Source organism: Hibiscus syriacus, unplaced genomic scaffold (genome assembly GCF_006381635.1).
Source record: "Hibiscus syriacus cultivar Baekdansim isolate YM2019G1 unplaced genomic scaffold, ASM638163v2 tig00004075_pilon, whole genome shotgun sequence".
In the NCBI taxonomy this organism is placed as follows: domain Eukaryota; kingdom Viridiplantae; phylum Streptophyta; class Magnoliopsida; order Malvales; family Malvaceae; genus Hibiscus; species Hibiscus syriacus.
The window spans coordinates 584,585-597,839 of record NW_024061999.1 but is presented as its reverse complement, the minus strand read 5'-3'; the positions used below and the strand labels follow the sequence as shown (position 1 = coordinate 597,839).

The 13,255-nt window shown below is 35.3% G+C and overlaps 1 protein-coding gene across 1 annotated transcript in view; it reads right to left on the bottom strand.

The window, feature by feature from the left end:
• Nucleotides 1-4,905: 4,905 nt before the first annotated feature.
• Nucleotides 4,906-13,255, bottom strand: part of LOC120190305 (ferritin-3, chloroplastic-like) — a 31,680-nt gene continuing 23,330 nt past the window's right edge. The window contains exons 2-8 of the mRNA XM_039193400.1: nt 6,467-6,550; nt 6,308-6,368; nt 5,772-5,859; nt 5,620-5,681; nt 5,471-5,541; nt 5,059-5,108; nt 4,906-4,958 (exon numbers count right to left, since the gene is read on the bottom strand). Coding sequence (XP_039049331.1) covers nt 4,906-4,958; nt 5,059-5,108; nt 5,471-5,541; nt 5,620-5,681; nt 5,772-5,859; nt 6,308-6,368; nt 6,467-6,550 — 469 coding nt within the window. The remainder of the gene's footprint in view (nt 4,959-5,058; nt 5,109-5,470; nt 5,542-5,619; nt 5,682-5,771; nt 5,860-6,307; nt 6,369-6,466; nt 6,551-13,255) is intronic.

The window sequence follows — 13,255 nt, the reverse complement described above, 5'->3', positions numbered from 1 at the left end:
CCATCTAAAGTGAGTAGTATCGATACTCTACTTGCAATATCGATATCCTAGGGTCAATTATCGATATCCCTAAGAGTATTGGTACCAAAAAATGTCTTCTATTGCTGAAAAGAAAGCACAGTATCGATACTGTCACCCAGGGCATCGATAGCGTAGGCGCATTATTGATATTCTCCCTGGCAGTATCGATACTCCCTTCATGGAAACCTTACCTTTTCCCCAATTCAACTAGTATCGATAATGTTTATCAGTACCGTATCGATACTCATACCTATAAATGTTTTATTTTGGCTCAAAAAAGCACTTAAAATCACTCTAAAGGCCATAGTTTGGTTTTAAATTATATGTTAAAATTGTATGAAGTTACTTATGGTCTTAAAGTATCATAAAAACTTTATTTACATCTAAAGGATCACATATGGATGAATCAAGTTTGAACCCTAAAATACTAAACTACACAAATATTAACAATTCATTATATTTACTAAAATCTTAACACTCCAAAAGATTAGAAATATGCTACCTTGATGTTTAAATACTGAAATGGAACTCCTTGCTTAGCCACACTCCTTCCCTTTATGATTTGGATGAAATCCCCTTTTCTTTAGCTAGAAAGAATCCCAAAACATAAACCATTAAAACGATATTATAGTGGTGAATTTTGGACAGAAATGAAGCTTCAAATATACCCAAGAACTTACATTTGAGCTATGACCACTAAGAAAAGTTGAAAGAGGAGGAAATGGAAAGGATGAAATGAAGAGAAAATGGATAAAATGGGATATAAAAACCCACATCTTTATAAAAAGGTGAAATTACTCATTTGAACCTTCCTCATCTTTCTACAATTAAAAAACCCTCTTTTTTATGGCTATTTGGGACCCAAACCTACCAAATTAGGCCCAATATGGCCCGAAGACTAAAATTATAAATTCCATGAGGCCCACTTACCTCTCAGGAAAAAACCCAAAACTTCTAACCGTGAATTTGGGGTGTTACAGGAAGATTTCCAGTTCTCCCTAATTATACACTCAAAATTAGTATGGGAAAGCTATCTAGATAAATATTTAAAGTGTCGGGTGGAGGAGCGATTATAAAGGTTACCAACATTCAAGAGGATCAATCTAAGACCAGAGCGCATGTGAATGAGGTGGAGGACCACAACTTCAGGAAAGGACTCATCCTAGTGGGAGTTACAGATAAATCTATCAAGTCTGACAAATGTTGAGCCACGAGACCACATGAATTCAGGATCTTGGAAACGCATATCGCTAAGTTCATGGTTGAAAAATAAATTTTGAAAATCAAGACTACGTTTGGAGGAAAATGCGTTGGTGGTGATGGCACACCCATAAGGAGCCAGGGGCCTGAATAGAGGAAGCAAGATCATGTAGATGAGGCCATAGATATTTTTGTTTCGAGGGGATAGGGCTAGTTAAATTAACATAGCTAAAGAGGAACTACCATCAGAGACTAAAGTATAGAGAAATGGATAAATTGAAAATGGTTAAAAAGAACTTTGAGATGTACCAAATGATACCAATAGAGCCAAATGCCACAAGAGAATCTAAAGCCTTCTGCGTGGTGGGAGTAACGGAAGCCAAGAGCAGAGATGGCACATCAGCACGAGCGCCACTAATTCTCTGTCAAACCAATGATGTCAAGTTCATGGTCTCGAAGGTATTGATTAGTGGTTTTGATAAATTTAGAGTCCTCACAGCCCTATACGTTCCAACAAAAGAACTTAATCATTATTAAAACAAAAAAGAGAGATAAAAAGATATCAAAATTATTCGATCATTTAAATAGGGGATAATTCTTCATCATTAACATGTGGGGCTTATTCGGTAGCATGAACAACTTGGTCATGATATTCTTAGAGCATAGAAATGTCACCCGAGACAGTCACAAGATCAGAGGGTTGGTCAGGAGATTGATGATGGAAGGGGTTGTTATCACTTGGCAGAGAGTGAAGTGATGATGGGGTGGGGTGGGGTCTAAGACATGGAGGGTTGGTATTCTTGGCCAAGGTGATCCCAGTGTCTTTGGTTTTGTTAAGGGGTGGTCCGGTTCGGGAGGACTTGAGAGCAGTAAGGCTAGGCTTACTTAAGGAGGGATTGGCTCTCAGGGTCGGCCTGATGTTTTTACTGATAGTGAGGGGTTTTTGAACATGAACAATGTTTTTTTTTTTTGGTGCATGGGTAGCAGCAAGGGAATTAATTGTGGTTGAGACATGGGTTTAGGACGAGATGAGGCATGGGTAATCGGAAGAGCATGAGGGCATTCTATGTCGTCTTCCTCGGCATAGTTAAATATGGGATTATACCTGGAGCCGGAGATCGGCACATGGCTTTGTACGGGAGTAATGGTAGTATCATGTTTTGGTGGTTACCTCAGATGATGCTTGACGAGCATCCAGGGATCAAACATGCAGGAGTCCGATGCAAGGGCGGGAAAAGCTCTTGAGGGCCTGAAGTTTCTTGAAGAGAACTTGCAAGGAGTGGGGAAAAGGTCTTGAACATGGTCGTACTGTTCACATATGAAGCAAATAGTCGGGAAGGACTCGTACTGGACGATTTGGACCCTGACATAATCAAAATTTTAGATGTTAAGGGCTCGTTATGGTCAACAGCGATTGCCATCCTAGCAAATCCACCACGGCGATTGTATTCAATTGGGTAATCGATTTTCACAACTTTTTGGATGTGTTACCTATTTCATGGATTAGGCTTCAATTGTATTGGGTGATCAATAGTCCTGACAATCTGATCCAGGCGGTGACTCTGTTAGGGGTTAGATTGAGATGGGGTGAAATTGATCATCTAGGGTTCTACAGTCAAGTAGTGGCAAAAAATAATTCAAGGGCCATCGGCATGGCCTTGGGATAATCAAATTGAGAAGAGAATGAAACCAGAAAATGGTCGTTCTCGATGTCTATGATTTTTATGAGATAAGTGGGCTTCAAGAGATCTTGGATGCGGTTGCGTAGGGCTGTGTATTCAATTTTATGGCCAAATATTTTGACAATTACAATCTGTTAAAGACTTTTAATGGTTAGAGATTGAATTCTATCATAAAATTCAAATCATTCCTTCGACAGTGATTCTGGTGACATCCTCTTTAAGTAACTCGAAATCCTGTTCAACTAGGAGTTGGTGTTCAGCATCATTTGAGGGAGAAGAACCTCTGATGAGGGTATAGTTGTATGAGGGAGCGGTTGTATCATATGGGCACGGGCATAAAATTGGTTGCCATTATTATCCGAAACATCCATGTTAGTGTCTATGGGAGCAGGAAGTGAAACAAAGGTGGGAGACGCGAGGGTAGTAGGCTGGTCTGTGGAGGGGGGATGATAATCTGGCGGTTTAGCATCTAACCGACGGACTTTCTTGGTTCGTCTATCATCAATAATGGAGTGGAGCATTAGGGTTATATTTTAATTCTACTAGTGATGTTTGACCGATTTTATATTTTTACGATTTTTAGTCTTGTAAATTTTTAATGTTGATTTAAAAAATATTCTTCTATAAGGTATATTTTAAAATTTATTTTTATTATTTTTAGGACAAATTACATGTATAGTCACTAAACTATATAATAACTTTTATTTTGAATGTTGAATTAAAATATTTTCAATCAAATCACTTATCTATTTAAATTATATTAATTAAACCACCGATAGCTAACTTTTAACAAAGATATTGATGTGACAATTAAATAAATTAATATAATTATATATTTGATAATATTACTTATTCATTCTATTAATTAGAATTTAATTCAAATTAAAATTAATTTGAAAATCGTCTAATAAGATATTAATCCATGTCATAATCTTAAAAAATGTTTTTCAAATTAAAATGTATTTTAATATATATTGTTTAATTTTTTTAATTGTTTATAAATTCAACTCACCAGCTGTTTGGAGAATGTGTTTGAAAAATAATAATTTTTAGGTTGAATTATTTATTTCTTTAACTAATAATTTATTTTAAATTCCACCCACGTGCTTGTTAAGAGATTATGACACATGCTAATGTCTTAATATATAATTATTAAATTAGAATTAAGACCAATTTAATAAAATTTGTAAGAATCAAATGTGTAACTATACATTTATTTAACTCCCACGCCAATATCAGTGGCATAATTTATACCATTTAAAAATTTAAATGACTTGATCAAACGCTAATTTTGTTTAGTAGTCAAAATAGAACTTACCTTATATATCAGTGACTATACATGTAGTTTACCATTATTTCTTAATATCAACTGTGCTTTAGTCGCCAAAACTTCATTTAAAAAAGAATAGACATATTACCCTATATGGTTAATTTAGTTTTTCAGCTATAACTATAAAAAAAAAAACTTTCAACAATACTACATTAATTTGGCTTGTACTCAAGGATGTGTCCAAGTAGTTTCATCAAAAAGTTCAATACGATGTATTTGTCTCAACCCCTGTATCCATAGATGGATCAAGAGGCATGTGGAACAATGGTCTTTTAAATATTATAAAATTTTATGTATTTTAAATTTTTTATATTTTTCTTAAAATGGTTGTCTCTTGTTCCCATATGTAATGGGGTAAGATAGTAGGCTGCCCCCAACACTAGGTTGAGAGCAGCTTCCGTAGGAGACGTCTAAATTATGAAATACCCTCCATGGGACTCAATTCCACGACCTCAAGGTTAAGAACCTTGTGCTCTACCAACTGAGCTGGATGGTCATTTCATTTTTACTTTTCTTAAAATTATATAAATTCTCATATTCTTAAAATTTTATAAATTCATCCCCTAACGTAAAATCATAAATCTAGTCCGTCGTTGTCGGTTACCCTCAACCAACAATTAAAAAAAGTTGGGACGAAATTGATGAATACCAAGAGATTTATTCCCTAATTCTTTATCGTGCAGCCATCAGTTGATTGTTAAGCATCATATCAAAGTGCCAAGCACCTGCAAAATCATGAATATTCAATGAAAAAATCAACTCTCTGCAAAACAAAATGCAAATCAGTAAATGAAAGGTCTCAAATAATAATACAAGTAAAATAACCATGTCCGTTGCCCACTCTACTCAACTGAGCTACATATTCTGGGAGCTTTCTAATGGATTCAACTTACATGAAGCAGATAGAAATGGGGTGAATGTGAGACTAAGTGCAAATGTAATGAAAAAAAACAACGCAGCAGTAGGGTTGCGCTCAACTCGAAAGCTCGCGAAGCTTAAAACTGTCCAGCTCTACTCGAACTCAAAATAAAAATTGAAGCTCAGCTAAAAATTTCAAACTTGAGTCCGGTATCAAATTCTTCATTTCGACTCATTCAAAACTCGAGTCAGGTTAGAACTTGAGTCAATCTATTCAATTAGAGTGTTGGCCAAACTTTAACCAAGTAGAACTTGCATAGTTCGCAATCTGTTAGCTCTCATTTACGGCACTACGCAAAAGAAGTGAAATAAAACCTACTTCACCTGCTCAGTCAAAAATTCAGTTTCAATAAAGTCCGCCTGATGCATGTCGTGTGCTTCATTAGCCATCTGTAGAATATGTAATTTATACATATGGATTATTTGATCAATTAAATTTTATTTTAATAGAGAAAGAGAGATGCCTACTTTGTGTAAATTAAGAAACTTCTCATTGTTCAGCTTTTCCAGGGACAAAGCAAGTTCCATTGCTGAAACAAAAATCATAAGACCATTAACAAACACTTGAGAATTCTGAGCCTTGGAAATTATCTTAGTCTTATGTGTTCAAAAAGTCCAACAATAAAGTGCATCGCCCTTCTCAGGATGACCATATTCTGCTATGGGCACCAGCATGGACTGCAGCACAGCCTTTCCTCCTCTTTTGTTCTAATTATCACAAGATACAGGGAAGGAGTAAAATAGTAGTAATAATAATAAGGGTAAAGTATACAAATGGTCCCGATTATAGCTTATTACATCGTTAAGTCTACCGATTATTAAAATTTACAAAATTGTCCCCGAGGGCCTACTGAGATGGATGTTAACATGACGATTGAAATATGAAAAAAAATATATTTTATCATATTTTATAATATTTTATTTTATAGGTTAATGTCAACAAATTTTTAATGAAAAATATTGGGTGATTATTTTTAAACTTTTAATAGTCGAGAGACTTAACAAAGCAATGCTTATAAGCAGGATCATCTTATAACTTTTAATAGTAGATAGACTCAACAATGCAACTTCCTATAATCGGAGGAGTACTAATAATAATTCGAGAGAAAAGTTTTGAAATTAAAAGAGTACGATGCATGCAGCCATGTTTATTCACCTGGTAATCCATAAACATCTCAGCATGCTGCCTTTCTTCAACACGTGAATTCTTAAAAAATATGCAAAATCAGTCATCACTCAAGTGAACCATTAAGATTAAAAAAAGAATGTAATAACCTAACTAACAAAATTATGGATTGGGTCTACAAGACGTTACTTGGCAAAGCCCTTGAGAGCAATATTGTCTCTGTCAAAATAGGCGAACATGGAATGATACACATAGGACACATTGTACTCCACACTGATTCACCAAAAATGATCATAATCTCAGTAAATTCTATATCGTTAATAAAACAACAATTAGAACACATAATGGTCAATATTCAATTCTAAGGAAAATAAGATCCAAAGTGATTCTTAAAACAATCTATGGGCATTCATGCAATGGAAACACCATAAGAGAAACAAAGGATTGAAATAAGTAAAAAAAAGAAGAAGAGACTGAACCTTGGATCGAATGGTCTGTATGGGGACCTCTTTATCCATGCAACCGTGATGTAGCTTAACAAAGAACACGCTGTCATGTGATATATGTTAAGAAGATTGAGTATTTGAAACCATTTTTGCTGAGTAGATATTTGTTCAACAATATGATCCCAATGTAAATGCCTGATGAACGAAGCAATTATGTATAGTCAGCTCTACTGTTACTGCTTCATCATTTTCATTCTTCATACCTTTCTGTCTCATTGGAAATTTTTGCTCAAAGCAATGATCTTTAGCACATAATGATATGGGCCTTCAGCATGCCCCAACATTTACTGATATGAACGGTCAAAATGTTATTCCAATTTCTGATTTAAATGGGCTTTCAACATGCCCCAGCATTTGCTAATTGTTGATGTGAGCTTTCAAAATGCCCAAAATATTCATATTGGTGTGGGCCCTCAGAATGCCTCACATGAATCATTTATGTCTGAAATGGGCTTTCAAGATGTCTCGCATGGATCTGGAGGGATATAGTCGGACAGAGTGGTATAATTCGCTTGGTAATTCATTCCAAGCTGACACAGTGAACCTTGTTTTCAGTGAAGGCTATATCTGGAATATACTTTTCTGTGGGACAGAAACCAATTTATGTGAACAGTAATCTGATGCAATAGCAAGACTACATATACAGTGGTACAGGCTCTTGAAAAATCCGCACCCATGCAACATGTTGATTCTGATAACGACTCATCTGATTATGAAGCGATCTTTCAAGATGATTTCACAGATATTGATAGTTTTTCTGATACCGAGAAAATCCTAAATTCTGATTCTGATGAGGAGAATAAATTGTTATACTTGACGAAAATGTGGTACTCAGGCTGAGGCTTCAATAGCTATGGAGACATGTGGTCTGGATTCATCAATTGCAGAGTTGACAGATTTTATATGTGCTGCTCAAATGGCTAAGGCTGCTGACACACTTCTTTCGGTAGAATATAGGAAGCCATTATGCAATGACCCCAATTACACGAAAAGGAAAAAATCGAGCCATGATTTTTGGAAAAGGAAGAAGCAGAGGAAGTTTGAAAAGAAGCTTCTTAATGAAGACAATCATGCAGTTCATCTTCTAAATCCAATGATTGGCTTTGGGGTTCCTACTGAATCATATCAGATAACTCAAAGAACACTTCCAAAAGATGCTATTGGGCCTCCTTATTTCTATTATGAGAATGTGACACTTGCTCCAGTTGGTGTTTGGACTGAAATGTCACGGTACTTATACGATGTAGTGCCAAAATTTGTAGATTCGAAGTATCTTTGTGTTGTTGCATGGAAAAGGGGCTATATTCATAATCTGGCAATTGAGAACAGATTTCCTCTTATTTCGCTTCCTCCATGAACCATACATGATGTTTTTCCATTGACAAAAACTAGTGACATTCCTTTGAGTGTCTAGAAGTATGTTCTTGATGAGTGCTAAAATGAAATCTGGTATGGGTTGGAAGGAATAAAGTTGTTCCATTTGAATCTAATGAGATGGAAATGCTTCTAGGTTTCCCTAAAAACCATATACGAGGAGCTTCTAGAGACATGTTCCCCGGTGGTATTAATGTCTTGTCTCTTTTCTCTAGGATCAGTGATGCAGAGGTTGCCTTCTAATGTCTTGGCATACCTTTGAAAGCAGATGTGCAAGAACTGAATGATGATCGGTTGGAGCAATAAATTAGACTTTGTTGTTGGTGGCATTCAGTGTAACAACCTTACCGGAAGAAATAAACATCATCAAGATGAACTAGAAGATTTTTGTTGGTGCATTTTCTTGCAATGGTTGCTATAGTAACTATCTATTCTGCTGCTTCAAGATATATCACACTCTTCCCAAACCATGGAAAGGTTTAGTTGATAATAAAACTGATTATCTTTACTTTGGGAATCTTGTAACCAATGTTACCCAATATGAAATGCATACAAGTGTAGAATTTGTTCCGATGTCAAATTTAAGTTCAACAATCTTCTGAAGGACATAAGGGATATAATCCTAACAAAGAAAATGATCGTCATGGAAGAGGTAGAATTGATGTATCAAGACTTGAGCCAGCATCACGGTATAACCAAAGTGCAGGTGGTGGACTTGTTCATTCACATAATACCCCTTAATGGGATTTATAAGCTCTGTGATGTAATCTTTTAGAGAACATGGATTGATGGCTGGGGAAAATAATTTGTCTGGTGATGCTTATCGCCCTCAGCATGAGATAAATAATAAATTTCATGATGAATTGGTAATAATGTCATAGGAGAGCTTCACAAGTTCAATTCTTCAAACTTTTTGGATTCTTATACCACTTGTTATCAAACAAGTTTCATCATTCTGGCTTCGCTCATTCTTTTTCTCCAATAGAGGTAGAATAGGCAACAATCTGCTTCAAGGACCTTCCTCATTTGAGATTGTCCTGTTTGAAAATGTTTTTTTCTCATTTATTTATTGAAGAATGATAGAAATTTGTAAAGTATTGCACTTTACAGGTTCACAATAGAATTAAATCATAAAACATGAAATTAATGAATATCAAATAAATCAACTACTCTTTTAAATTTAAAAATCGTAGTCATATGGCAAATGTCAAAATTATTGACTGGTTTAAGGTGTAGGTTGATTCTGGTAAAGTAAGGTATTTCAGGTTGTTCCAGCATATATGTCATTTTTAGCTTCCATTATCTTGAAGGAATGTTGTTATGCTCATCTTATAAAGATACTTCTTGGTTCCAGAATCTCAGGAACATCTTTGGGATGTGAGGTGCTTCATCAAGAGCTTAAGATTGTCTCTTTTGTCGTTGTTGCACTATTCGATATTCGAGCCGCCTTTTCAGGTTTTCAACTCGAATCCTCCTTTAGTTTCAAGATGTTATTTAAAAATTTACATGTTGAACCCTCTTTTTATCATTTTTCATATCATCCATTAAAGATTTAAAAAAACAATTTTTGCAAATAAAAATCAATCCTGAGAAGTGGAATGAAATCTGAAGATAATCTCTTTTACATAAAAATCCATGTATGATTAGAATGGACTTTTCAGGTACGTAACGTAAGCCAAGGCTCAGGGTTATGAAAGAAAAGGATAAAAAGGCCCAAACAAGTGTTTAAGGGTGATTGAACCAAGGATCAATTCATTTTGATGCCTTCAATCTTGCTTTGCTTGACTTGGATCTGCTTTGCTGGGGATTTTCCATAAGATTCCTTCATCTCCAGTATTTCTTGTTGAATATGAATCTTTGAACTTATTGCACTTGATCAACCTTGTAACTTGAGGCTTAATGAGTCACCCATCTTGATTCAATTTTTCCTTTTTTTTTCTTTTTTTCTGATGAATGAGTATATGGCTCCAATTGCTTTGAGAACCTCCTTCTCCTCTTGCATTTTAGAAATTATTTCGTTATTCTTGACTGGATTGATCTTCAAGTACTTTGTATTTGACCTACCTTGTAGTTCAAAACTCTCTTCATTTCATGAAGATTTGCCTTCGTAATTGACAATCTTTATTACTGTGAGAAGATATCCTTCTTCTTGCCCCCCAATGTGGAGGGTGATCCTTGGTTAAGGTTGAATCAAAAAAAATATTATAGGCGCAAAAGGGGACAACAAGGGATATATATATTCATATATTTGAAAGGATAAATGAAACAATGACGTTTATTTAGCTTGCATCTATCATTCCTCGAATGTTGGGTGTGTACTTGGCCCAAGATTTTCATCTTTATTTGCCCCCCATTTCTTGATCATTTCTTGTGTCAATACTCCCTTGTCAACGAGCGTCTCTATTTCTTTTAACAGTGACTAACAATTCCCTATTGAATGTCCAGATATCCCCAAGTGAAAATTACAGAAACTATTTTGATCATAGAAATGGGCATAAGGGTTTAGTGACACTTTCACTGATCTTGGTGTAATGTATTTGCCTTTAACCAAATGAGAGTATAGACCTGAGATAGATTCTTGAAATACCTTCAAAGTTTTTCTCGCTCGAGAGATTATCATTTTCTTTGATCGTTCTAAATGACTAAATGCTCTCCTGTGATCGAGGGGGTTCTGGATGTTCATTTCAGCTACAACTGGGGTAGTATCAACCAGACTCCTTAGGTTGCCCCTTGCCTTACTGGTTTTCGAAAAATCTGATATAGGTATCTGAGGTGTTTTCTGAGTTATATCTGCCCTATTCTTTCTTAGACCTATGGGCCAATCTCGAATTACATCCATGTGAGCCTTTTGATTTCTTTTCCCATTTTCTTGCGCCTGATATTCTTTGTAGGATTTGGTCATATTAGTCTCTGCCGAGATAATGATTTCTGAGCATTTTACCTTAACCCTTTCTTTTACCTTGCATTTTTGAATTGCTTTTTCTATAGGATCTTGGAAATTTCCCTCAAGGTTACCAGGAACCTTAGCTGAACAATTTGGAATTCCAGTTTGGTTTATCCAAGGAACCTCCTTATAGGTCCAATTCCCATTTGGAAGCCACTGTGGTTGAACAAGTCGTGGAGTAGTTAATATGGTTGAGAGCATTTTTGGGTGCAATTTTTCATTCGAACAGTAGAAGGGAAGAAATTGAAAACCCTGAACATTATTTTTCTTCTTGATCACTCTATAAGGTTTGTCACCACATTTAACTGAACAAGACCTCACTGTATTAATCTCAGCTTTTTCTCGACGTCAGTATTGTCAGAGCCTCTTATCTTGAGATTCTTGATAGCCATTTTGATTATTTCTCCACTTATGATGATGTCAGAGAAATTATTAGGGACAACCCCTATCATGTGATTAATATACGGAAATTTTAATGTACTGATGAACAAAGTAGTGAACTCCCTTTCAGTTAATGGTGGATGCACTTGAGAAGCAACGTCCCTCCATCGTTGTGAATATTATTGAAAGCTTTCATTTCACTTCATATTCATGTTTTGCAATATTGTTCGATTAGGGGACATATCAGTCATGTGCTTGTATTGACCCAAAAAATCTTGAGCTAAGTCTCTCCAAGAACGTATTTGAGTACGTTTTAGCTAATTATACCATTTGGATACAGACCCCAATAAACTATCTTGGAAACAATGGATCAATAACTTTTCATTTTCCATATAGCTAGACATACGACGACAGTACATAGTGATATGATATGAAGGGCATGTGGTTCCATTATAATTCTCAAAATCTGGAACTTTAAACTTTGGTGGGAGAACTAAGTCGGGGACCAAACTTAGCTCTTTGGCGTCAAACCCATAAAATGTCTCAACCGTCTCTCTAGATTTCATCACTTCTTCTACATTTTTCAGTTGTTGGATGAGTTTTTTCTTCTCAACTAATTTATTTGGGTCAAAGATCTTATTATCGGTACAAAATTCATCTGGCTTCAATCCAAAAATAGTAGGGCAATCAGTGGGGAACGATGCTCCATCTTGATATTGTGAATTCTTAATAGCGAAGTGAACTGGTGATTGAATTTATTGGTGTACAAAAGTGTGCTCAGGAATGTAAACAGGTGTAACACCCAAAGGATTTATGGGGTTTTCAACAAGACTTTTTCTAATAGTCTGGTGCTTCTCAATCATTTATTTCATATTGTTCAGTAGATGGATATGAGAATTTGCTATATTAGCTTCAATTTGTGCCAACTTGCTCCTCAATTCTTCCTGCCTCTCTTTTTGCTATATCTCAAATTCTGCTAGCCTATTATCAGTTTCTTTAGACATTTTTCTTGTGTCGTACTAAGCGTTCTTGCTACAAGGAAGAACCAAGATCACTTCGGTTGAAATCCTTATTTTAATGAATAAATATTTTAATGTATGATGTAAGTTTGAAACTATAGATTTAATTATGCAAGTATGAAAATGTAAATATAAAGATGTGAATGTAGAATTAAAATAAGAATGCAATTTGTGCAATACAAAAGCAAACATAAAAGTAAAATGAAAATGCAAATGCATGTATAAAAAGGTATTACTCAAGAGTGGTCATCTTAGAACAGATTTCATTGAACACAAAGGTTTTCGTGCATTAAACAAAACTTTTACATGTATGGGACAACTTTCAGTCGTAACTTCAACAAAAATGTATATATAGGGGATAACCTTCCCTCCTAACTTCTCTAAAGCCAAGTTAGTCTATCAACTTATGGGCTATATTAGTTTTCTGGACTGCAGCTTCTTACGTGACATTCTCTTTTTCCTTCATCTTCTGTGTCAATTCTCGGAGTTGTTCATTTTTCCTTGTAAGAGAACCTTTGTGTTCAAGAAGTTCTTGGACAAGATATTCATATATGTTGCAGTTCATTTTCAATTTCGTAACCCATGTTATCCATTATTCTGGAATGTTTCCTATGCCAGCTTTTTGAAAGGCTTGACTGATCTTTTGGAAATCTTCATGCATGGTTTCCACTTCTGTGCTCAATTTCTTATTTTGGTCCTTCAAGTCCTTCAAATAGCATGCTTGAGCTTCATAAAAACCTCCTTTATTCTGAAT